The sequence below is a fragment of the Notamacropus eugenii genome, chromosome 7 (assembly GCF_028372415.1).
Source record: "Notamacropus eugenii isolate mMacEug1 chromosome 7, mMacEug1.pri_v2, whole genome shotgun sequence".
Classification (NCBI taxonomy): domain Eukaryota; kingdom Metazoa; phylum Chordata; class Mammalia; order Diprotodontia; family Macropodidae; genus Notamacropus; species Notamacropus eugenii.
Window position 1 is genome coordinate 6,349,053 of NC_092878.1, and position 22,518 is coordinate 6,371,570.

Sequence of the window (22,518 nt, forward strand, 5' to 3'; positions counted from 1 at the left end):
GATAGTTCACCTTCCCTTCCTTCATGTACCCAATAAAATGACAAATATGGGGACATTTTTGTTGAAAGAACCTTCCCTCACCAAACCATGATCAATTTAGGGGTCTAAGAGGATAGCTGTTGTTATTTCCTTAACTCTTTATGACCCTATTTGGAGTTTTCTTGGCAAAGACACTGGAGTGGTTTGCCATTTCCTTCACCAGCTCATTTGGCAGATGAAGAAACTGAGACAAACTGAATTAAGTGACTTGCCCAGGGTCACACAGCTAAGTAAGTGTTTGAGGTCAGATTTGAACTCATGAAGATGAGTTGTCTGACTCCAAGGGTGGCGTTCCACCCACTGCACCACCTAGCTGTCCCCAGGAGGGAAAACACTCTGGAAATATTTGGGCTGTGCTGGAGAAGAGCCCTTAGAAAATATACTTACTTTGCATGGTTGAAAGCATCAATCTCTTCCAGTAATACACTGTCATTCAAGGAGAAAGGACTGGTCTTTGCCAGGATCTTAAGTACCACTCCAGCTTCTGAGCCAAGGAATATGACTGTGTAATTTTGGTATGGTCCAGCTGAGTGATCGACTGCAATAGCCGTCAACCTATACCTACCAAAGGAGAGAGGAAAAACGATGTGGTAAAAGTTGAGCGCCAAGTCAACAGGTAACAGCTTTAGCAGACATAGGTGTAATCCCTTGAACAAGCCTACCTGACCCGAGTCTTTGTGAACCAAGGCTCCTCAACGATGGATGGGACAGCAGAGTCCATCAAAGGATGCGATTTGATGAAGGACAAGGTTTCATCAGGGAAATCAATCGAAGTTTTGTAAGCCTCTGCAAGGCCATGCTTTGCACAACAGCCAGGCCTGAAAGTACCAACACCAATTAATTTTTCTTCCACTAAAATCAAAGTTCTGGCAAGATAATGAAGCTAATAAGAGAACGTGTAACAGAGAAATGAGGTTGTCATCTTTATTTGGGGAAATATATTTATTTTCCTTGGCCTTAGAAGGCAGAACCTGTAGCAATGGGTGTGTAAGGCAGAGGCATATTGAGGCTTGACAGAAGGAAATACTTTCTAACAGTTAAAACTGTCCAAAAGTATAATAGGACACATCAAGAAGGGACAGGTTCTCCTGTTCTGTGATTTTCAAATGGATCCTATACTTGTAATAAGTTGAAGAAAATATTTGGAGTTTAGGTATGGGATAGACTAGATCTGGGGTAACTGACCTGGGGTTCAGGAGCTCAAATCAGGAGATCTGAAAAGGTTTGTGATCTCAGATGTGGGGAAAATTACAACTATACTTCAAAATAAGTGGTTTCCTTTGTAATCCTATGTAGTTTATTTTATGTATTGAAAAAACATTCAGATAAAGGTCCATAGGTTTCACCAGACTGCCAAAGGGGTCTATGGCTCAGAAAAATAATCACAGTCCCTAGCCTAGAAGGCTTCAGAAACCCACTCCATACAGGAGACTGGATGATTCCAAGATTCTGAAAGGACAACAGAGACAGGCAGAAGAGCGCTGAAGAGTCACAAAGGGGACATTTCCTCTTACGTGATGATCCCTCCATATTTCATAGCTTGCGAAGACACTATTCACAAACCAATTCTACTGACAAGTTACTAAGGATACTGTAGAGGTAATTCCTGGACTATGTGGGAAGTTGGAATTGGAGGCTTTCTTCCATCTCTCCTGGGGCTAAGATTCTCTAGTTCTATGATTCTTTACTGTATCAGGGGTAAGAGCCCCCACCTCAGCTATTTTCTTTCTTTCTTTTTTTTTTTACCTTGGCTTTGGGACTTTGTCCTCAGGTACTGCTGTCCAGACAGAGTCCGGGGTCTTTTGTTCCTTAAACTTGCCTTTGAATACTTTTTCAATGTCATCCATGCTGAAAGCACACACAGCTGAACCAGGGATGCTGTAAGGAAAGAGAGAGAGAGAAATCACTGAAGAGATTCTAACAAGGAAGCCAAGAACTTCTCTGAAGGTCGCACAGAGTCCCTCACCTGTTAAGCTGTGTGGTAAACACACCGACCACCGTGGGGATGCCATTGATTTGTATAATGTCAGTAATGGACTGAAGGACATCAAAGTAGAAAAATGAATCCCCAGGGACAGAACAGTTGAGCCGGGCCTTAAGGAAGGACGTCCAATGTTTCTCCAGGACCCGCTGGGAGCCACCCATGTCATTCTTGCATATACGGGCCACGCGAGAATACACAGCCTATCCAGATGAAGAAAGAGCAGCAGGGACATGAATGGGGGGGAAATTAGGAGAAAGAAAGCTGTCTTCAAGAGATCAGTACAAAATGGGAAGACTGTCTGGTTTAGAGGAAGCCTTTTCTCTACAAATGAATTCACACCTGACGAAGTAAATCAGAACAAAGGCTATCTTACTAATAACAGCTGTTTGTAAAACACTTCATAAGCATTATTTCATTTAAATCTCACCACAACCCTGAGAGGCAGGCGATAATATTATTCACATTTTATAGATGTGGAAACTGAGGCAGAGATTAAGTGTCTTGCCCCAGAGTTATAGAGCTAGCATCTATGATCATATCTGAACTCAGGTCTTCCTGATGCCAGATCCTGTGCTCTAGTCACTGAGCCAGCTAGCTGCCTCTCCTGGCCCTGACCTAATTTTTTTCCAGATATTCATACTGTCCATGGAATCTAATATTGGTAGGTAAGTATGTATATGTGTGTATGCATGCACGTGCATGTGGGGGTAGGGTGAAGATAAATCTTAGTTATTATAGAAATAAAGTAGCCTAAATTTTTGCTTAGTAGCCGACTTTTGAAATAGCATTGTGTCATTCAGAAAAAAGGACTAGGTCTAGAGAGTTAAGAAATTAGAAAAGACCAGGGATACCCATAGATAATTACCCATGGAGACAGAGAAAATGAGTCTCGAAGCTTCTGTCTCTACTTTGGACATTGTTCAAATCTCCCCAGCAGTCGCTATCATCTTATGATAGCTGTCTGGATGGAAGGGATCTAAAGAGTTCAACTGAGGCCCAATACTTCATCCAAGCTCACACCAGTAGTAAGAGGCAAAGATAAGATTTGAACTCAGGTCCTATGGCTCCAACTCAACACTCCTCCCAAGACAGTCAAAAAAACCTCTCTGGACAACACACGATGCACCCATATGCATCAGGAAGGTGTCACTCACTCCCACACAGTGCCATATAACGTAAGTCTGTTACCATATACTTGCCTTGCCTAAATTGTTATGTTCTACAGCAATTTCTCGAAAGAAGAAATAAACATAGTTTCCATATTCTATGGCATGAAGAAAGTGTGGCTCTGAAAGAAAAATTGGAGAGAAATTGGTATCTAAAGGAGAATTCAATCAGTATTAGACACTATGAGTGACTGACAGATGTCCCTCAGTTACACACAAACAAGTCAACAGGAGTTCTGATATGCCGAAGATTTTAAGGAGTTCCAATATGGGTGTATTCAAGCTTCAGTGAACTTGGAGTCTTTAATGTCAGCTAATGGACTGTAAACAGGCCTACAGGGAATTGTACTGCAGCAAAGGTCTTTGTTTCTACAGATTTATTCATTAACCTTCTTAACTAGGAAAGAAAAACTCTTTTACACTGGAACTAAAACCTTGAATTCCAGGTGCAAAATAACAAGTTCAGTTATCTGAGTCCTTATGCCTGTAGACATTCACCAAATTCATCCTCAGTAGGATTTTATGCAAAGACTTCCTGAGGATCACATGAAAAAAGAGCCTGGCTAAGGCCAGACTCCTGGTGTGAATTCTGGTCCCTTGACTCCCAATCAAGGGCACCCTTCCCTAGGCTCTGCCAGAAGCAGATCGTGATATAGCTAAATAAACAATGGTGTGCTACAGGACCAGCTCCCTCCCAGGGCCCTTGGCTGGGTTGTCTTTGGCTCTAAGACACCTCCATCTTTCAAAGGTACCTTTTATCCATTTGGAATCATATTTTATGGTCCGTAGGGCAGATCCATCACCCATGCTGCGATAGATGACAGCGTCACTTGCCAGGAAATCGGCTACTGTTGCAGAATACAGTTTGCCATCTGAAACCAGAATTCTAGATTTGATAGAGCAAGTGAATAAAACCTTGAGCACCTACTATGTGCAAAATGGAGAGGTGGACACAAAACCGATGCAAAGATAACCAAGAGACTCTCCCCTTTCTCAGGAAGCTTGTGATCTCATGGTCACAAAAATGACACTTTGCATGTCTGTCGTGGCCTCCAAGTCCACATCTGAAAGCAGTAGCTGGCTCAGATGGTGTCTAAGCTATAAATTCATGTTGATCCACACAAAAATCCTTTGAGAGAATCAGGGCAAATACTAATAACTAGTATTTATTTATGGATTTAACATTTGCAAAGAGTTTACATACATGATCTCATTTTAAACTTCCCAACAGTGTTGGAAGGTAGGCTTTTTTTTGCTTTTATATGGACGTGTAACTGCATCTATGTGCAGAAATCTTGGTGGGAAAACTGCCTCAACAGATGCAAGGCAACAACTCCTCTATAACTTAAAGTCTGAGAGAGTTTCTTGGAGGCAATGAGAAACCTCATATTTAAAGAGGTCCCCAAAGTGGGTGATAACATTCCCCTGGGGGGTGCTGGAATGATCCAGGTGGCAGTAGTAGCCATGGGCGCAACTGGGGAACATTGAATAAAAATAAGGGGGCGGTAGAAGCATAAAGAGAAGAAAATTTTGAAAAACCTTTCACACGTTTCATTTCTTTCGGAACAGAGTTAAAGTCGTAGCGATTACATTATTTTGCAAATAAACACACAAATGCAAGATATAACCAATCGGTAAACTGCCAGATTGTGGGTCAAGTCTGTCAACAGGTCTTAACAATCAAGTGTTGGCAAATGAGCATCTCACACATTGTGGAGAAGTTCAGCACATATCAGCAGGAACATGGGCATGGAATGGCTTGTTTAAAATATGATACTACATGGTTACATGATGCAACAGTGTGTCATCAAAATTTCAATGCAGGAAAAACCCCATAAATTTACAATAAATTATTAAATTTGAGATGCATCATTTAAAAAAATTATAATTATTTAAATGATGCAAATTTAAAAAAAAACAATGAAAGGCTAAAGAAAGTAGATTTCCAGGGGGGTGCTGAATAATTCTTTTTTTAAAGGGGGCAGTAGGCCAAATAAATTTGACAGCCTCTAATCTAACATGTCAAAGGCAGAACCGGCATCCAGGTTTTTCTGACTCCAAGGATGGTCTTCCGCACACTGTACCTTACTGCCTCTCATGATGTAGGTCCTAATAGTATTATTATGCCCCTCTTATAGATGTGGAAATTGATTCAGAAAAGTAAAATGAGTTGTCCATAAGCACACACAGCTACTAAATGTCAGAGGTCGGATTTAAATTCAGGGCTTTTGGAATTCAAATCTAGCATATAAACCTAGCAACTCTATCCATCAAGTCACACTGTCCCTCTTGTATCATTACCTTCATTTTATAGATTAGAAAACTGAGGCCTGGAGTAGTTAAGAAAATCACTTTTCCAAGTTCATATAAGCTAAGTGGCTAGAAATTTCTAGGGCTAGAAATAAGGTCTCCTGGCTCCACACAGAGCAGTCCTTCCACTATAATACATACAATTTGTTATCACCTAAATAGTCACTTCTTTTTTAGAATTATTATATTATTTTATTATTATTTATACTTATAATAATATAATTAAATATTTATAATAATAACTATATCATTATATTATACTGTTATATTATTCAACTTTCATTGAAAGAATTTCATTTCCCATCAACATCTTCTGGAAACCTATTTCAAGATCTGACTTTCAACACACCTGGGTCAAAAGAAACTATCCAAGTAGCCATAGGCTTTCCTGTAAAAAAATCCATCATCCCCTTTAATGTCAAGTCATTTGGAATCTTGACTAGAAAAAAAATCTTACCAGCAAAGAGGGCAACGTTGGTTTGTCTGGCATCAAACGGGCACCTTGCCAAGCCACTAATTTCTTCCCCATCATACTCTAAGGTATTCAACTGCAGAAGAATAAAGAGCAGGCATCACATCTGTTCTATGTACCAGCTTGAAGGCAACTGCATCTGACGTGTTGTAATTCTATGACAAATCCTGTCTATCTATTCTTCCACCGCATTAGAGAGAAAACAAGTCACTGGGGCACAAGCTAGAAAACTCAACTCTGACACTGGAAGAGTAAAAGCCTGTAACAGTGACAGGCAGATCATATCATATCTGATGTACTTACCCTATAGTATCTGCACATGGGATTAAACGCATTTGTGCCACAGACAAAAACCATCTCGTCGTTTCTTGGAACAAACACTTTAATAAAGTTGTGGCACTCATCCTAAAAAACAAAATCAAGTTTCACATTAACAATTGATTTTTCACTTGACTCTCTGAGAGAATGCCCCTCTAAAAAGTAGAGCTACTCCAAGCTTTCCACAGTTGAACTCACTTTGTGTTTGCCTTTCATGGCACAGTTTTCTCGATCCTGTTGCCTGGATCTCCATGTTAATTTCTGTTTTAATCAAATAAAAAAAAGATTATTTTTTTTTTTACCTTGGAGATATTTTCTTGGAGATGGAGGATGCATTGGGGGCAGGGGAGAGATGGGTAAATTGAAATCATTTTCATGAAAAAGAGTTGTTTACCTTGCTTGGTATCACTTCTGCTTTGGGGATTTCATTTAAATTTACAGTATAAACTTGATCCCTGTTGGAAATAAGGGAGTAGGCCACCTTATTAGAAGGCATAAAAATGGAAACCATTTCTGATTTTTTTTTTAACAGATCTGTCTCTCTATTATGTTATAAAACCCTTGGAGATTGCTTACCCTCTAAAACAATTCAGTCAACAAAAGGCATGCTTTCATTAGTAAGATGTCTTTGGATCCTTTCCCCAGTCAGGGAGAGGTGTTATCATGGTAGCTCAGAGTATAAGCATATACATACTTATGGTATTCAGATGGTTCACTCCAAGTTAAGAAACAGGGAAGAATTATTTCCCGGCTATTCTCAAGAGTTTTTAGAAAGAACAGTGAAGCGTGAGGCCTTAACGGCTGTAGTAACAAAGTGCTGATGCATGTTTTGTCTCTGGGTGTTGTCTCTGCTACAGAACTCGGAATTTTCTGGGTAACCTGGTTTCCCCCTCTCCTTTTCTCCTGCCTACTTCTGATTTTTGACTGCTATCTACACATTGCTTTTTCATGAACTAGATGCATTAAAGCACGCACCACTAGAGAAAAGAATTTTAATCTAATAAACCAACGAGAGGAAAATTACCTGCCAGCAATATAAAGTGTGTCTCGAATTTTCAACATCAGCTGAAAGTCCAGCCTGTGCTGAGATTCATTGCCTGAAGGGCGTCCTCTAAAAACTGGATATTGCCTTGAATCTGCAAGTAAAATGGCCTACACCATCAGTCAGGATTATGGAGTTGGAAGATCAATAGACAGCATTGATTGCTGTATTTACTAGTTGTAGAAGGGTTTTAACTAAATTCCTCCGGTAATGTCCTGAATGTAAATGAATGAAAGGAGGGAAATGTCAGCAAATGGTCTTTTTCTATACCAAAATTACATGACTTATTTCTGATTGCTTTAGAAAAGAATACCTGGACAAAACTGCCTAATTTTGTGGTTTACAAAAAAGAAAAGAAAAACCTAAGAAATAATCAGGAATAAATTCAAAATTTAAAATGCCTTATAAAAAAAAAGCAAATACAACTGCCTATCTCTACCAAGCACGCCAAGGAATTGAGAGCCAAAGTGCCTCTTTCTCTTGGAAAAGGAATCATTCTGTGGCTTACTTACAGTGGTAATCAACGGTATTGATGGGTTCATCATCCTCAGGAAAGCTGACTGCCCTCAACTGGGAGATGGTTATTAACAGTATACATGCACAAAGCAGGGGGGGCCTCATGGTTGGCCAAGGGGGAGACAAAAAGAGCAGTGCCTCCTCAGAAATCCTGGTTAGCTACCTGCAAAACAGAAACAGGTTGAAAAGATTTCTGAGCTGTGATAAAACTGTTTTCTCATTTGTAACCAGCTCAATTTCTGCCCCCTTCTTCTCCTCCCCATAAATGCTGGCAGTTCTGGATGAGGCACCTTTACAAACACAGGGAGAAAGTGGCAGCATTCCAGAACTGATTAAATTTAGCATCTGGGAAGCGTATGGATGTTTGTGAATTTTTTAGGCAAATTCACAGGCTTTTTTTTTTTTTAGGTAACTATGTATGTCATCACAGCAAAGTCACAAGAACCACAGACAGAAATGCAGGCTGCTGACTTGGCAAGAAGACAGTGAAAGTTGAGATTAGAATTTTAATTAAACTGCAATTTCTTTCCCTTCCCCCAAGTCCCCTGGAAAACATCCAATACCGAATTTCCCTCCATCCCATAAAATGCCTCAGCTGTCCTCGCAGATATCCACAGAGATGATGATGGCCATCACCCTAGTAACCTGTTTGGCTGGAGATGATGGTATGCCACTGCCGTAAGCACAATGGAGTTTAAACCCAAAGTCTGTGAGGTTTTGGTGGTTTGTTTTGCTCATCCTGGACGTGGTGGTAATCAAAATATGGCAGCCATTACAAAGAGCTTTGAAGATAGGTACAGGTGAGATGGGTAAGAGAGAAGTGAAAAATGTTTGCTGTATAATGCAGCAAAAAAGATGGCAGAGGTCAGAAAGTTGAGTTGATAAGTAGAGAGTATAAGTATTTTTAAATAAAAGCCCTCAGACACATGCCATATTAAAAATAAATCATGTAGACTTGGCTTCTCAGAACTCCAAGTTTTGAGATCATCTTGTCCAGCTCCTTAATTTTCACATGAGGAAACTGAGGCACAGAGAATGGAAGTTGCTTGCCCAAGGTCACCTAGCAAGTTATACAGGATTGGGAACTTGAACAAACCTCAAGAGGTGACCTTGGCCAATCTCTTCTTTACCCTATTTTTTTTTAACAGACAAAATGAGGCCCAAAGAGATTAGGTGTCTCAAACAGGTAGTAAGTGGGATTTGAACTCAGGTCTTCCAATACCAAATCCTGTGCTTTTTCCATAGAAATAAATTAGCTAAGTGGTTGTAGATTTTATTTTCTCCTTACACAGTATGAAGACAGTAATAGCTGGTGTACTGGGAATGTTGGAGAGGGGAACCATCCACTGGGCAGCAAGGGGTTGAACCACGTTCCCCCTAAGGCACTTGAGATTACAATTCACCAAATAAAAGAGTTTACTCTGGAGGATGTTAATAAAGCTTAATTAACTTTCAAAACCAAGCAGCAACCAAAACCCCAGGGCCCCTGCTCTACTCTCTTGGTAGCTCTCAATGGGTTGGATGGGTATATATGCAAAACTCCAAAGACCCCACCTTTGCCCAAACTCTCTGCCAATTTGGACGGCTAGCCACTGTAAAAACACCTGGATTTTCTCCCCACAGAGAGGCTAAAGTGAAGGCATGAGATCATTCCAACTCCCAGGAAACTCCAACCTCTTGACCAGAGGTAACAAGACTGCACTTACCCGGTTCTTAGAACAATTATACATGTAAATGTGAGTTTGGGGAATGCTGCCATTGTAAAAGAGAGAATACTGGAATAAATGTATTGGAACAGGATGTAAGAAGACTGACGGAATCCAGTCCAGTTCTGAACATGAATATAATGTACAGACATTGCTTATACAGTGACGAAGAGACCTTAAAGGGAAAACTTCATCTAAGCTAAGAGTATAGGGTACAGGAGAAGCGAGGCACAAGACAGGGAAACATCAAAAAATCAATATATTTATTTTAAAGCTCTTTTAATATATTCAAAATATAAAACAAATGCTTAACTACATTAAATATTTTAATATATCTAAAATATAAAATAAGTATATTTTAAGCATATTATTAAAGTATTTCCAATATATCTTAAATATAAAACAAAGATGCTGAATGAATTCTAGGATTGAAGAAAATAAATATTTCTTTATATTTAAACATATTAAAGTATTTTAGTATATTTTAAATATAAAATTAATAAAATGAAGAAAATGCTACTTAGAATATTAAATGGAGTTAAGTCAAACTGAGTCAAAAGACTGGGGGGGGAGGGGCTTATAATTTGTCTATCTATATAAAGCTCTTCAGAACCAGAAAGTAGAACTACAAGGGACCACAAGATCATCCTCTAGGCCTCTCTCCTCATTTGACAGAAAAGGAAACTGAGACCCAGAGAAGGAAGTAACGTGTCCAGGGTTACACTGATAGTAAGTAAGACAGTTAGAAATTAAGCAAAGACTCTCTCATTCTAAGGCTAGTGTGGTTCATACACTGTTAAAACAGTTTTGTGCTCCTTAATGACGAAATGTGAATGGTGTTAAAGACACATGAGAGTTCTTACTATGTTCTAGGCCCTGTGCTACGCCCTTTACCAATACTATCTCATTTGATCTCAATGACCCTGGTGCTAGAAGGTGCTGTCATCACTATCCCAATTTTACAGTTGAAGAAACCGAGGCAGACAGGTTAAGTAAGTTACCTAAAGTCATACAGCCAGCAAGTATCTGAGGGTGGATTTGAACTTGACTTTAGGGCCCAGTGTTCTTTGCATTTTGCCACCCAGCTGAGAGATAAAAGGCGGTAGCTCCCAGATCAAAGTCTTTGCAAAGAACCTCGGCCCTTAAAGGGTGGCTGTGACCCTAGAAATTCATCCAGCAGCTGTTTTGTGTTGAGGGGAGCCCAGAATCTTTCATGACAATTTCTTAAAATGGTTCATCCACTAAGAAGAAAGCTTACCCAGCCTTGTCCTTAGGGGCTGAGAAGGGGTCTGGGAAATCCCATGTCCTACTTGACTTGAATCCTACCTCAGTCTCCTCTGCTCTAGAGCTAATCGGGGCTTACATGGCTGTGCGAGTCCGATGGACGGACAGAATGACCTCTAAAGGTCTTATACCTCTACTGAGATAGGTCTTCCTCCCAGGGAGGGATCAAATTTATAAGACCTTTTGAAAAGGTGAGGTATTATGTAAACATGAGATGCTCTGGTGATCATTAAATCATGCCCGAGCACCAGACCTTTACTACTACAGATGGGAGGAAAAAAAAAGGGCAGATCTCTGCTGGGCTTTTTGACACAATGAGATAAGAACGGGAAAAACTTTCCAATTATCTGGATACTTACAAACACCTGCATAAACAAATGCTAGGCAAGTTCTTTGCCCGCCATGGGGAAGCAGCCCATCCCAGGCCATCACACGCATTACAAACTACATCTTACTTCTCCCTGTGTTTCATCAAGGAAAAACCACTAAGAATAAAGTACATACAGATACAACTGAAGCTAATAATTAAATACATTATGACGTTTACACAAAAACAGAAATTTAAGAACGATGAGACAAAGAAAAAATAATGCTTGGTTTTAGAGTCTTAGAAAAAAATCAGTCGGGCACCTCAGTATTTTGCCCAGGAATCTAGTGCTATGATGTAGACGCGGACCTGGTGTCCTACGGAGAGTCGGACTGGGTGGTTGTGCCCTCAGCATCAAGGTGGAAGGCTGAATCAGTGCTGACTCACAGGAGAGAGGCGAGCTGCCTAGTGAGCTGTCAGTTCTTGTAAGTCATTCATCTGACACAGCATAAAGTGATTTCTGTTCAAATGACAACCCTCCCTCTTCCCCCCACAACAACCACAGCCTTCCAACAGGACCAGCGCTTCCTGTCTGCCACAGCACAAAGTCATCCTTAACCTCTCTCTCTGTCTCTCTCTCACCATAAGACACTTAAGTAAAACAGCTCAATGTATCCCCTAAGAGGCTGGAATGATTGTGAGGGAAAAATTCAAAACAACAAGTTAGGAGATGGGGATTGGTTCGCTCCTGAGAATTTCTGAAGTCATCCTACAAGTAACCATGAACCCTGGTCAGTGGGCCCTTTTAATAACAATAGCTAACATTTATAGGGTGGCAGCTAGGTAGCTCAGTGAGTAAAATGCCAGGCCTAGAGTCAAGATTTATCCTCCTGGGCTCAAATCTGGCTTCAGACACTTACTAGCTGTAGAACCCTAGGCAAGTTACTCCATCCTGTTTGCCTCAGTTTCCTTCCTCATCTGTAAAATGAACTGGAGAAGGAACTTTGCCAAGAAAACCCCAAATGAGTAGTTGGACACAACCACACACGAATGAACAACACAATGACCATTTATATAGAATGAGTGTACAAAATGCTTTACATATGGGATCTCATGTGATCCTTATACTCCTGTGAGGGCAGGTGCTAGAAAACTGGTACTGAGAGACTAAGTGACTTCTGAACATTAAAGGGAAAACATTCTCCCTCCACCCTTGCAGCAGATTCCTCCTATGACTTGCCATGCCCTACAAACACTAGTCAGGAAAGTTCTGTGGTAGCAGGAAGGAAACAGCCCAGCATGGGCAGTCACATGCCATATAGACTACATCCTATTTTCCCCTGTGGACCAGTATTTAATAAAGGGCAAAAAAAACTCCAAAGTCCTAAGCATGGAAAGTCGAAAAATCTAAATCCAAGAGCATCCCTTGTATACAGTCATGACAGTTCCCAAAGTTGCAACTCTTAAGTAGCCTGGAGGATGCCCTCAAGGCATAGGAGCACTATTGATTATTTATCATATGTTATTACCCTATACACAACTCTTTGCTCCAGTCAAACTGGCCATATCTTGCGATTTCTCATAGGATAGATATTTCACCTCCTACCTCCATCCCACATCTGGAATGCTCTCCTTCCTCAATCTTGCTCCTTTGCTCCCTTCAAAACTCAGCTCAGATGCCACTACCTACATGATGGCCTTTCTGATCCCCTCCCACCTAAAAAATTACCTTTTGTTTACTTGGTATATATTTTATAGTATTTAAATGTGTTCGTGTTTCTGCCAATAGAATAAAAGTTCCTTGAAGGCAACAGGGACTTCCATTTTTGTCTTTGTATTTCTAGCACCTAGCAAAGTACCTGGCACAAACTATGTGATTAATGTTTCTCCTAGGGGAGTGGGGGGTGGGACACCATTCTGGAGACCACTTTGCTATACCACACAGATTCTCAACAGAAGACAGAAATAGGCAGTGTTTTGACCAGGGACATTTGTGTTTTGTGTCCAACTACATATGTCTGGTCTCGCCTTCTAGTGTCTTCTGAAGTCTTTTTAACTGGTAAGCTCCAGCTACCATAAATAAGAACTCCCATTTATAGAGTTAGTACTTGGAGAAAAGTGGGATAAGGGGCAGCTGGACCCTCACTTTCATTGGTATAAGCAGGGCTTCTTAAATTTTTTCCACTCAGCACTTCTTAAATTGTGGTTCGTGACCCCTTGGGGTTGTGACCCACAGTTTGAGAAGCATTGGATTGGGAACTCCCAATAAGGAAACCTTCCACCAGCACAGATGAGGACCAGCTTTGCAATTTGCAGTCTTAGAGGGTTAACCTGGGGCACTGATAGGTTAAGTGACTTGTTCTCAGTCCATCAGTGCTTGTGGTCAAGGTGATTTCCCAACAACATATCCAGGGTATAAATATATTATATCATTAATAATAAATTTATTGTCATACAAGTTTATCTGTTATATTAATAACAATAGTTCTGGTAATAATAATGGCAAATTTACTAATAATATACTATTATATATAACATACACATTATGCATAATATATATATATATAAAGATACATGATCTTACTTCATATAGAGATATGCACTATCCTCATTTTACAGAAAAATGAAGCCCACGAAAATTAAGTGACTTGCCTGTGGAGTCACAACTAGAAAATGTAGTGGGTATAACTTGAATCCAGGACTCTATAGACTCCTGAGTCCATCGCTATTTCTATCATGCCACCCTAGAGGCTTTTCATAACACCTGCAAGTCTACTTGGCATCAGCAAATCTCCTCCTGGTTTTACAATTGCTTTCCTATTGGGTACCGGCAAAGTCCTTGGTATCCCCCAGGCCAGTTACAGCCTCTGGATGCTGCAAGAAGTACCCTTACGTTTCTAAGGCTCTCCACCCACGGTGAAAGATGTGGCTTTTTAGAACCACTAGTTGGGAGCAGCAAACTGCTCTCACACTATTATATATGCCAGGGGGCACCTCGGTGCACCATCAGTGCTTTAATGTCCAATCTTTGAATTCCCATTCAATAATTTACTTAGACAAACATTGATTAGCCATCTGCTATGTATGTGCAATGCACTATGCCAGGTGCCAAGGGAGATACACAAAGACAAAATAAGACACCTCTGTTTATACTTCTCTTACTGCACTGCCTCCAAGTCTGTGAAACCCATGGGGAAGAGGGATTATATCCCCCAAAGCCCTTGCAGGGTGTTTCCTGCTGCTTCCAATAACACAACAGTGGCTCACCTGGGACCAGGAGACCCACCTGGAGGGCAGTACAGAGGCATATGGCTACAGGAAGCATCCCTAACTCTTTTCCTTTGATCATGTACCCTGTATATCTCAAGGTGTTGACCCTACTTCAAACCTGAATGAATTCTGGTGACTGACAATATCGGATTTTGTTGACAAAAGGCCAACCTCCTTCACCCTTCAGGACACTGGCTGATCTGTAGCCATGCTAACTGGATCCCACCTACCCTCACTTTTAAATCCTTAATAACCTGACTGTACCCTCAGGTTCCTGAGGTAGCAGGTGGGACCAGGCAGCACCATATACCAGCACCATCTACTCTAAGAGCTGAGCAGATATTTGATGAATTAGTGTGGTATATATGTTGGGTTTTTTTTTTTTCAGTTTCCAAAGCTGTATCTTGCTGCAATTCAAAGAGAGAATTTCCTCAATGTATTTTTTGAAATAATTAAGGGCTACTCTTTGCCTATTTTTGTTTTTTTAAAAGCAGAGCAATCTTTATTTAGCAACTTTTGATATTTAAAATATAACTTAGTTGTTTGTTCATCCACCAAAAAAAAAGATAGAATCCTTCAAACAGTGCTTTGGAAGTCTGACTTTTCTAAGGACCAGACATGAAAACCTGTGTGTTAATACTTCCAAATAAAATCAGATAAAGTTATACATACTAAAGGGCCTACCCTTTGCCTATTTGACCGACAAAATCAGTGACCAAAATTTTAATAGCATTTTTTTCAATTAACAAAAATTGATTTTTCTCTCCCTCATATTCCCTTCCCCTTGGGGATTAAAAAAAAAAAGGAAAAACAAGCCCCTGTAACACATATACGTAGTCAAGCAAAACAAATTCTAGCATCCAAAAAAAGAGATGTCTCATGTTAGGAGGTCAGTAGTATGTTCCGTGATCAGTCCTAAGTAATAGTTGTGTTGACCAAGGTTGTCAAGAGTGACCCCCATCTTCCGAACCCCAAATCAGTAAGCCTGGTCAAAGGACTTCGTTGTTGGTACTGTAGCAAAGCCTCCTTCAAAGTATACCTTATTTTCCTGAATTGAGATTGGGCCAGGGAACCTTTGAGTCTTTTTTTTAAGCACTTTCTACCAAGATTTGCCAGTGGTAGCCATTTAACAAGTATTTTTTGAACTGATGTACCCAACATAAAACATACAATCAAATCAATAAATTTTGCCCCAAGCCAAAAGACAACTAAGGAGAAACACAAGTTATCTCTATCCACCTCCCTTGACATCCTTTTCCCTTTCCAGCCTTTCCAAGATATAAAGCCCAAAGCAACAACACATGTGGGGCCAAAGTCAGTCTTAGGAGTTAGCAGATGCCTGAAGAGGTGTGATTTCAGGGTTCTAGCCAAACATAGAGGCCCCGCTGTCCCAGATACTGGTCAATTTTTTGAATTAAGAGTCATTTCTTTGATTTAATATTTATTTCCTTTGTTAAAATGTTAATATCCCTGGACGTCAGCATAATTAAGACATGTCTCAGTGGAGGCACCAGTCACACTGTGCAATTTTCCTCCAGTACAAGGGTCATACAAAGAAAGTCCTGAGAGGTGGCCATCCTCAAGGAGCTAACCATCTGCTAGGAAAGATAAAACTGTACATAGATAAATGAGACAGGTTAGACTATAATAAGGGACTAAGAGGACAAAGTACTGTAAGATTACATGAGGAAGAAATCCACCAACAGGAGGAGTAAGGATCAGGGCAAACTTTCCAGATAGTTCATTCTGAAAGAGTTTGAAAAGGTCAAGGGAAGATGAGCACCTTGGATGCCATAAAAAATGTGGAGAGGATGAATGCCATGGAACAGAAATTCTTAACCTTTCTGGTGCCCTTTGGATCTGAATCCCTTTGGTGGCCCACTGAAGCCTATGGATTGCTTCTCAGAATAATGTTTTTAAATACATAAAATAAAATACGTAGAGTTACAAAGGAAACCAAAGGTTGATGAAAATAAAAATAGAAAATTTTTTTCCCATCCAAAAATCATGGGACTGTCTTAAGTCTATCTATGGACTGCTTAAGGGGCCATAGGAGAAGGCCTATAAGACAAAATCTGCATTTTTGCAGTCTGGTTTGGGGCTGGCCCAATCTCTACATTGTTTTTGCAATGGATGGGTTCCACAAAAGTTGAGTATAAACTGATTTTTTCTTAACTCTAATTATATTTTAAAGAAATTACATTTAAGGGAACTGCAAAACATTTTTTGTTACATAATTGTGGGGGGGCATATAGGTGATATCTCAATAAAATTTACTTAAACTATAAACTAAAGAATCTGCTGGTAAAGTGAATAACCACCTACTCCCCTGGATTTCTCTATACTGGGTTTTCTTAAAGCAAAACACCTACACACTAAAATTATCAGGCCTTTCAGTAAAAATGTCAGTGACTCACTGGAGAACAAGACTGAATTTAAATGATCTAGGCAAAAAAAAAGAGACAGAAAGCAAGCTGTGACTAGTCCTCTCTGAACTGAACACAAACTCCAGAGGATCCAAAGAGCTAAAAACCCTGAACAGTGACTCTAGAGAGAAAACACACACACACACACACACCACAAATGACATGGTTCATACAAGTTTCTGCCTGTCCACCCAAATTCAAGTCAGAAAATGTGTTGGAGCCAGTGTCCTAAAAATGCAGTATGATTTAAAGTGAAAATGATGTGGGAAACTACTAAGGGAATGATCCTCGTATAAGATGGCCCTCTCATTTGAAAAGTAATTCCTATCAGGGCAGAAGAAAAGACCAATTTATTTCAAGGGAGATCTCAGGGACCCAGGATTAGCTTTGTAAGAATACAAGCATAGTGGCAATCTCTTCCCCCACCATAAGGCCATGATATGTACGGTGACAGAAGTGAACACAGATTTATCCGCTCCCTTCTCTGTGAAGGATAGAAGGTCTTTCAAGGTTAGCTATTGACTACAGAAATTCAATTTTTTTTCTCTCTCTCCCCTTTACTGCCTGCCTCTCCTATTTCAAGACATATTAGAACACCTCTTCACCCCATTCCCCACCCCCACCCCATGGGCTTTCAAAGCAACTGAGTGAATCTAGATAATTAGCTTGAAACTCCAAGGTAGGCAGGGGATGCCAAGAGATTCAAGCCTGTCTTTGAAGCACTGCCTTAGTGGGCCAAATGACCTGCTGGGGTTGCCATATGGGCCAAGGCTGACATTCTGTTCAGGATAATAGAGCTCTGGTGCCATGCCTGGTTCTGCTATCTATGCTGAGATGACAGAAGTGGTTGCGTGTGTTCATACCAACTCTGCCAGATTGACTGATGCAGTCAGTCTCTAAGTGAACCTTTGCCTATCTCACTCTCACCGTACAGCAGTACCTTTCTCCAGGGGATTTAAATTGCTTTGAACACGCTCTCGCAATATCTGGGAGATGCAAAATAGGATGATATTAATTCTAAGTAAGAAAGGGAGACAGACAGTGAGGAAGACAGTATAGCAACTTGTCCATTTAGGTGTGGACTCAAGAGCAAAGGATCATGATTGTAGATAGGCAAGTTCCTGATCCAGAGTCCAACATTCCATTACTGACTTTATCAGCGTTAGCAAAGACTAGGCCTTCATGTATGATACTCTCCATCTCCCTCAGTGGTTAATGAACTCTCTTACTTCAAATTACCTTGTATTTATTTTTCTACGTATTCAACTTCTCCCCAAGAAGTTCCTTATGGACTGAGATTGTTTAATCTTTGCCTGTGTGTCTCCAGTGACCAGAATGGCGCATTGGTCATAGAATGCGTGCAGTGAATTCTGGTTGAACTGAACTGCTTTGAATAATACAGAGGCAGTTCATTCACCAACCATATGTGACTCTTCATGGGAATGCTGGATATTTAAGCCATATCTTTTGATGCCACTGAAAGGCTAGAATTACTTGACGCTATGTAGAGTATGTCAGGAGACCATGCTCCCAACTGGAAATCAGGAATCCAGGGCTTAAGTTTCAGTGTTGTCAATTTCTAGTACTACCACTGGCTACTAGCTAGTGTGTGTGTGTATGTGTGTGTGGGGGGGTATGTATACATGCACATATACACATATATAAAATGTATATATGTGTATGCATGTGTGTGTGTGTATATATATACATATATATATATAATATGTATACACACATATATCTTCTCATTTATTATCTCATTTATCCTTAGATCCCAGGATGGAAGTTATTATTATTTCCATTTTACAGATGAGAAAACTCAGGCTAGGATAGATTAAGCACCTTGCCCTGGGCCACTCAGTTAATAAGTGAATAAGGAAGCATGTGAATCATTAGAAACATGACATCAGATAAAAATGGCTACATAAAATGGGAGTATAAATGGCCTCCTATCTGCCTTACACGAAGGCCATGGGGAAAAAAAATTTCCAACAGAAATCCAAAATATATGAAGAATTTGTTTTAATTTGCCCGTAACAATTTATAATCATCAACATTGCCCTTTCAACTGGAAAACTCACTGGCTATTCATTAATAGCTAACTGTTCTGTTATCAGATGATACCCAAAGCAGCTGGACGGCCAGTGGAGAGCACAACAGACCAGAAGACAACACAACACAAGTTGTGTGACCCTGGGCAAGTAACTTAACCACTGTCTTCCCTCAGTTTCTTTATTTGTAACATGGGAAAAAACAATAACACCTACTTCCCAGGGTTGTGGTGAGAATTCAGTGGGAAGCAATGAGTACAGGAATCATTTTAGGTTCAGCTCAAGTTGTAGGTTAAAAATGGAGCCTTGGCCCAGAATGCCACAGACTGAATGGTAGGGTCAGAAAACCTATTATATAGCAAGGGTGAGCCTGAGAGCCTGTGCTTCTAAAATCATGTGTTCCACCATCAGTAGTGATGAGACCAGGAGTCACAAACACTAGGGTTTCTTGAGATACCCTTTAGATGAGGTGAGGGATAAGACAACAGAGTTTGATTGGATTTTACTGTTCTGCACAGGTGAAGTTGTGGGCACCAAGGAGGCCTGCAAGGCAAAAAAGCATTCCTTCAGGGAGGTCTTTGGTCCTCAAGGCACCATATGAGTGCTTGAGCTCTTGGTGGAAAAGGCATTTATAGTGGTTTCACAAAATCATAAATTACCATCTCTATCTGTATTTCTTCTCAGCTCATTCCATAAGTCTTCCAAAGTAACATTAATCTTAGTCCAAATACATCAAAATTAAAAACAATTTTAGAAGCTCATTGGCTTGCCCAAGATACAGCGCTCCACACCAAAGGTATTATCACTTCCAGCTCAAACTTCTAATTATTCTGAAGTGCCAGAGCTCCCCTAAAAGCAGAGGTACCTGTTCTCCATCTTAGTTTTCTAAGACACAGCCTCCCATCTCCAGGGCCAAAATCCAAAGGGGTTTTTCATTCAAATTTTATTTGATAGATCTCCTCTGGACACAGGTAGGTGGCACAGTGCTGGGCCTGAAGACTTATCTTCATGAGTTAAAATCCAGCCTCAGATACTCACTAGCTATGTGACCTTGGACAAGCCTCTCAACCCTGTTTGCCTCAGTTTCCTCATCTGTAAAACGAGCTGGAGAAGGAAACAGAAAACCACTCTAGTATATTTGCCAAGAAAACTCCAAATGGGGTCACAAAGAGTCCGACACAAATTGAACAACAACTCCTCTGGTACGTACGGGATGGGGCATTGGCACGGTGGCGCTGTTGGCAGAAATGTCGTTAGAATAGCACAGATGTTTGGGCTGGTTTTCACTGAACTGTTGGTCATAGTGAATGATGATACTCTTTATTTATGTCTTCATTCCTGCCTTCTTTCTTTTATTTATTTATTTTAGGAGGCAGAGTCTCTCTATCTCACCAAGCCTGGAAATGTAGGAGATTATTGACTTCCTTCAAGTTCTGGCTAACGCCCACCTTCTACCTTTCTAGATGCTCTAGTTCTAGGTTCTAGATCCTAGTTCTAGCTTCATCTCTCTTATCTACAATGCTTGTACATAGTCGTTTGTATGCTGTCTCCCCCATTAGACTGTGAGTTCCTTAAGCCCAAGACTGTCTTTTGCCTTTCTTTATATCCCTAGTGCTTACTTAGTATAGTGCCTGGCATATGTTAGAGATGCTTAATGAATATTTCTTGACCAACTCCTCATGGAAATCTACTCTGCCCGGCAATGAAGCTTTGACCTACTCTCTTTCTGCCCTGGGCCAGTTTGGCCCTCCTTAGGCAACCTGGTGAACCCCCACTCCTGGAAGATCACCATATGAACGCTGAACCTGTAGTGCAGACATCCAATCAGCTTAGCCCACCAGCCTCAGCCTCCTGCGTAGCTGGGATTACAGGGGTGTGCCACCATGCCAAGCTTGCTCACCCCCATTTTATAGATGGAAGTGAAGTTCAGAAAAGAAGAAACTTTTTTATTCATTCTAACAAGCACCTACTATGTGCCTAGGTACTCTGCTAAGTGCTGGAGATACAAAGAAAAAAACAAAACTTTTTCTGCTCTCAAGGAGGTTTATACTCTAAGGGAAAACAACATGTATACAGATATGTAAGCACAAAACATGTGTGTATACATATGAATACCACACACACACACATAAAAATAAAGTAACATGGCAAAGGGGAGACACTGAACAACTTGGGGATCAGGGAAAAGTCTCCTAGAGAAGGTGGCATCTGAACTATATCAAGAAAGAAGCTAGAGATGATAAGAGGCGGAGGTGAGAAAAGATTCCAGTCTAGCCATAGAAGACAGTCTGTGGTAGAGAAGGAATGTCTTCTATGAGAAACAGTAAGTTGCCTTTTTGAGCTAGAAAAGAATACATGTTTATTTTAAAGTTTAATAGTATTTTATTTTTTTCCCTAGTCACATGTCATGAAAGCTAGAAAAGAATATTTAAAGGCAAGTAATGAGCCAGACTGTGAAGGATATCTGTATTTTATCTTAAAAAAAACAAAACAAAACAAAAAACCCAGGAAACCACTGGAGTCTTTTTCATAAGATCACAAAGCTAATGCCGGGATTCAAACCCAAGTCTCCCATGCAGGTCCAGTTCTTTCTCTACTATATACACGTTGTCCCCTAATGCTGAACTTTTGGGATGAGAATCTTCTGTTTGGCTTTTAAAGCCCTCTACAATCTAGTCCCCTTCCACTCTTTCAGTATCTTTATACCTTACCCCCCACCATGCACTCTCAGTCCAGTGACACTGGCTTCCTTGTTCTTTCTTGAATTAGATACTCCATCTCCCAATGCTGGACATTTTCTTTTTTTTAAATAAATCTTGCCATCTTCTGTTTTTTACATCATTAATTATCACAGTATCTTCCCCCCGCTTCCTTCCATAGTGTCATCCCCTATAACAAATAACATTTTTTTAAGTCAGCACAACTGATCAATAAGTTGAAAAATTCCAAAAACATGTACAATGTGTAACACCTGTGGACCTCTCCCTTCTACAATGGGGTGGATTGGGGGTGTCTTCTCATCTCTTCATTCCAGTAATGCTTCATCTTTTTTAATGTCGTTACATTCACTTTTAATTTTTAGTGAAATTAAAAGTACTGGAAGTATTGGCGTGATATGGTCCATGGGGTCATGAAGATCCAGACATGACTGAACAAGAAACTGTGAAGAGGCACATCTACCAGGGAGGGGAAAGAAACCAAACGCAAGGAAGGTTAAACATCCTGCCTCAGGAACGTCTCTTCCTTCTCCAAGGAAAAGATGAGTCTCCTACATATTCCTCAATAATTTGGCAAAAATTCATCAATCACCTACTATGTACATAATACTCTAAAGGAGTTAGAAGGGAGGAAGCCATGACCTACCTTAGTGACCTTGTAGTTTAGCAAAGGCACATGACATAAATTTTTGGGGGGTTTGTTTTGGATGAGACTTGTGATGTCTGTGATGAAATTTACTCCCTTTGCTAATAAAGATCGCCAACACATGGGGTAACTTAATGGTCTCAGAAAACTGCCTAGGACACTAAGAAATTTGGCATATCCAGTACCTATCAGAAGCTGGAGTAGAACCCAGGTCTTTCCAACGGAGGTTCAGCTCATTAGCCATTACACCACGCTGCCTTTTCA

General features: G+C 40.4%; 1 protein-coding gene across 12 annotated transcripts in view; it reads right to left on the reverse strand.

The window, feature by feature from the left end:
* SEMA6D (semaphorin 6D) overlaps window positions 1–22,518 on the reverse strand; it is a 64,440-nt gene that overhangs the window by 10,473 nt on the left and 31,449 nt on the right. For all 12 annotated transcript variants that reach the window (XM_072623856.1, XM_072623858.1, XM_072623861.1 and 9 more), the window contains 12 exons: window positions 7,844–8,010; window positions 7,314–7,425; window positions 6,684–6,744; window positions 6,488–6,550; window positions 6,275–6,376; window positions 5,957–6,047; window positions 3,942–4,061; window positions 3,223–3,311; window positions 2,006–2,223; window positions 1,786–1,917; window positions 702–857; window positions 427–600 (listed from right to left, as the gene is read on the reverse strand). In XM_072623856.1, coding sequence (XP_072479957.1) covers window positions 427–600; window positions 702–857; window positions 1,786–1,917; window positions 2,006–2,223; window positions 3,223–3,311; window positions 3,942–4,061; window positions 5,957–6,047; window positions 6,275–6,376; window positions 6,488–6,550; window positions 6,684–6,744; window positions 7,314–7,425; window positions 7,844–7,952 — 1,427 coding nt within the window. In that variant the 5' untranslated portion in view covers window positions 7,953–8,010. The remainder of the gene's footprint in view (window positions 1–426; window positions 601–701; window positions 858–1,785; window positions 1,918–2,005; window positions 2,224–3,222; window positions 3,312–3,941; window positions 4,062–5,956; window positions 6,048–6,274; window positions 6,377–6,487; window positions 6,551–6,683; window positions 6,745–7,313; window positions 7,426–7,843; window positions 8,011–22,518) is intronic.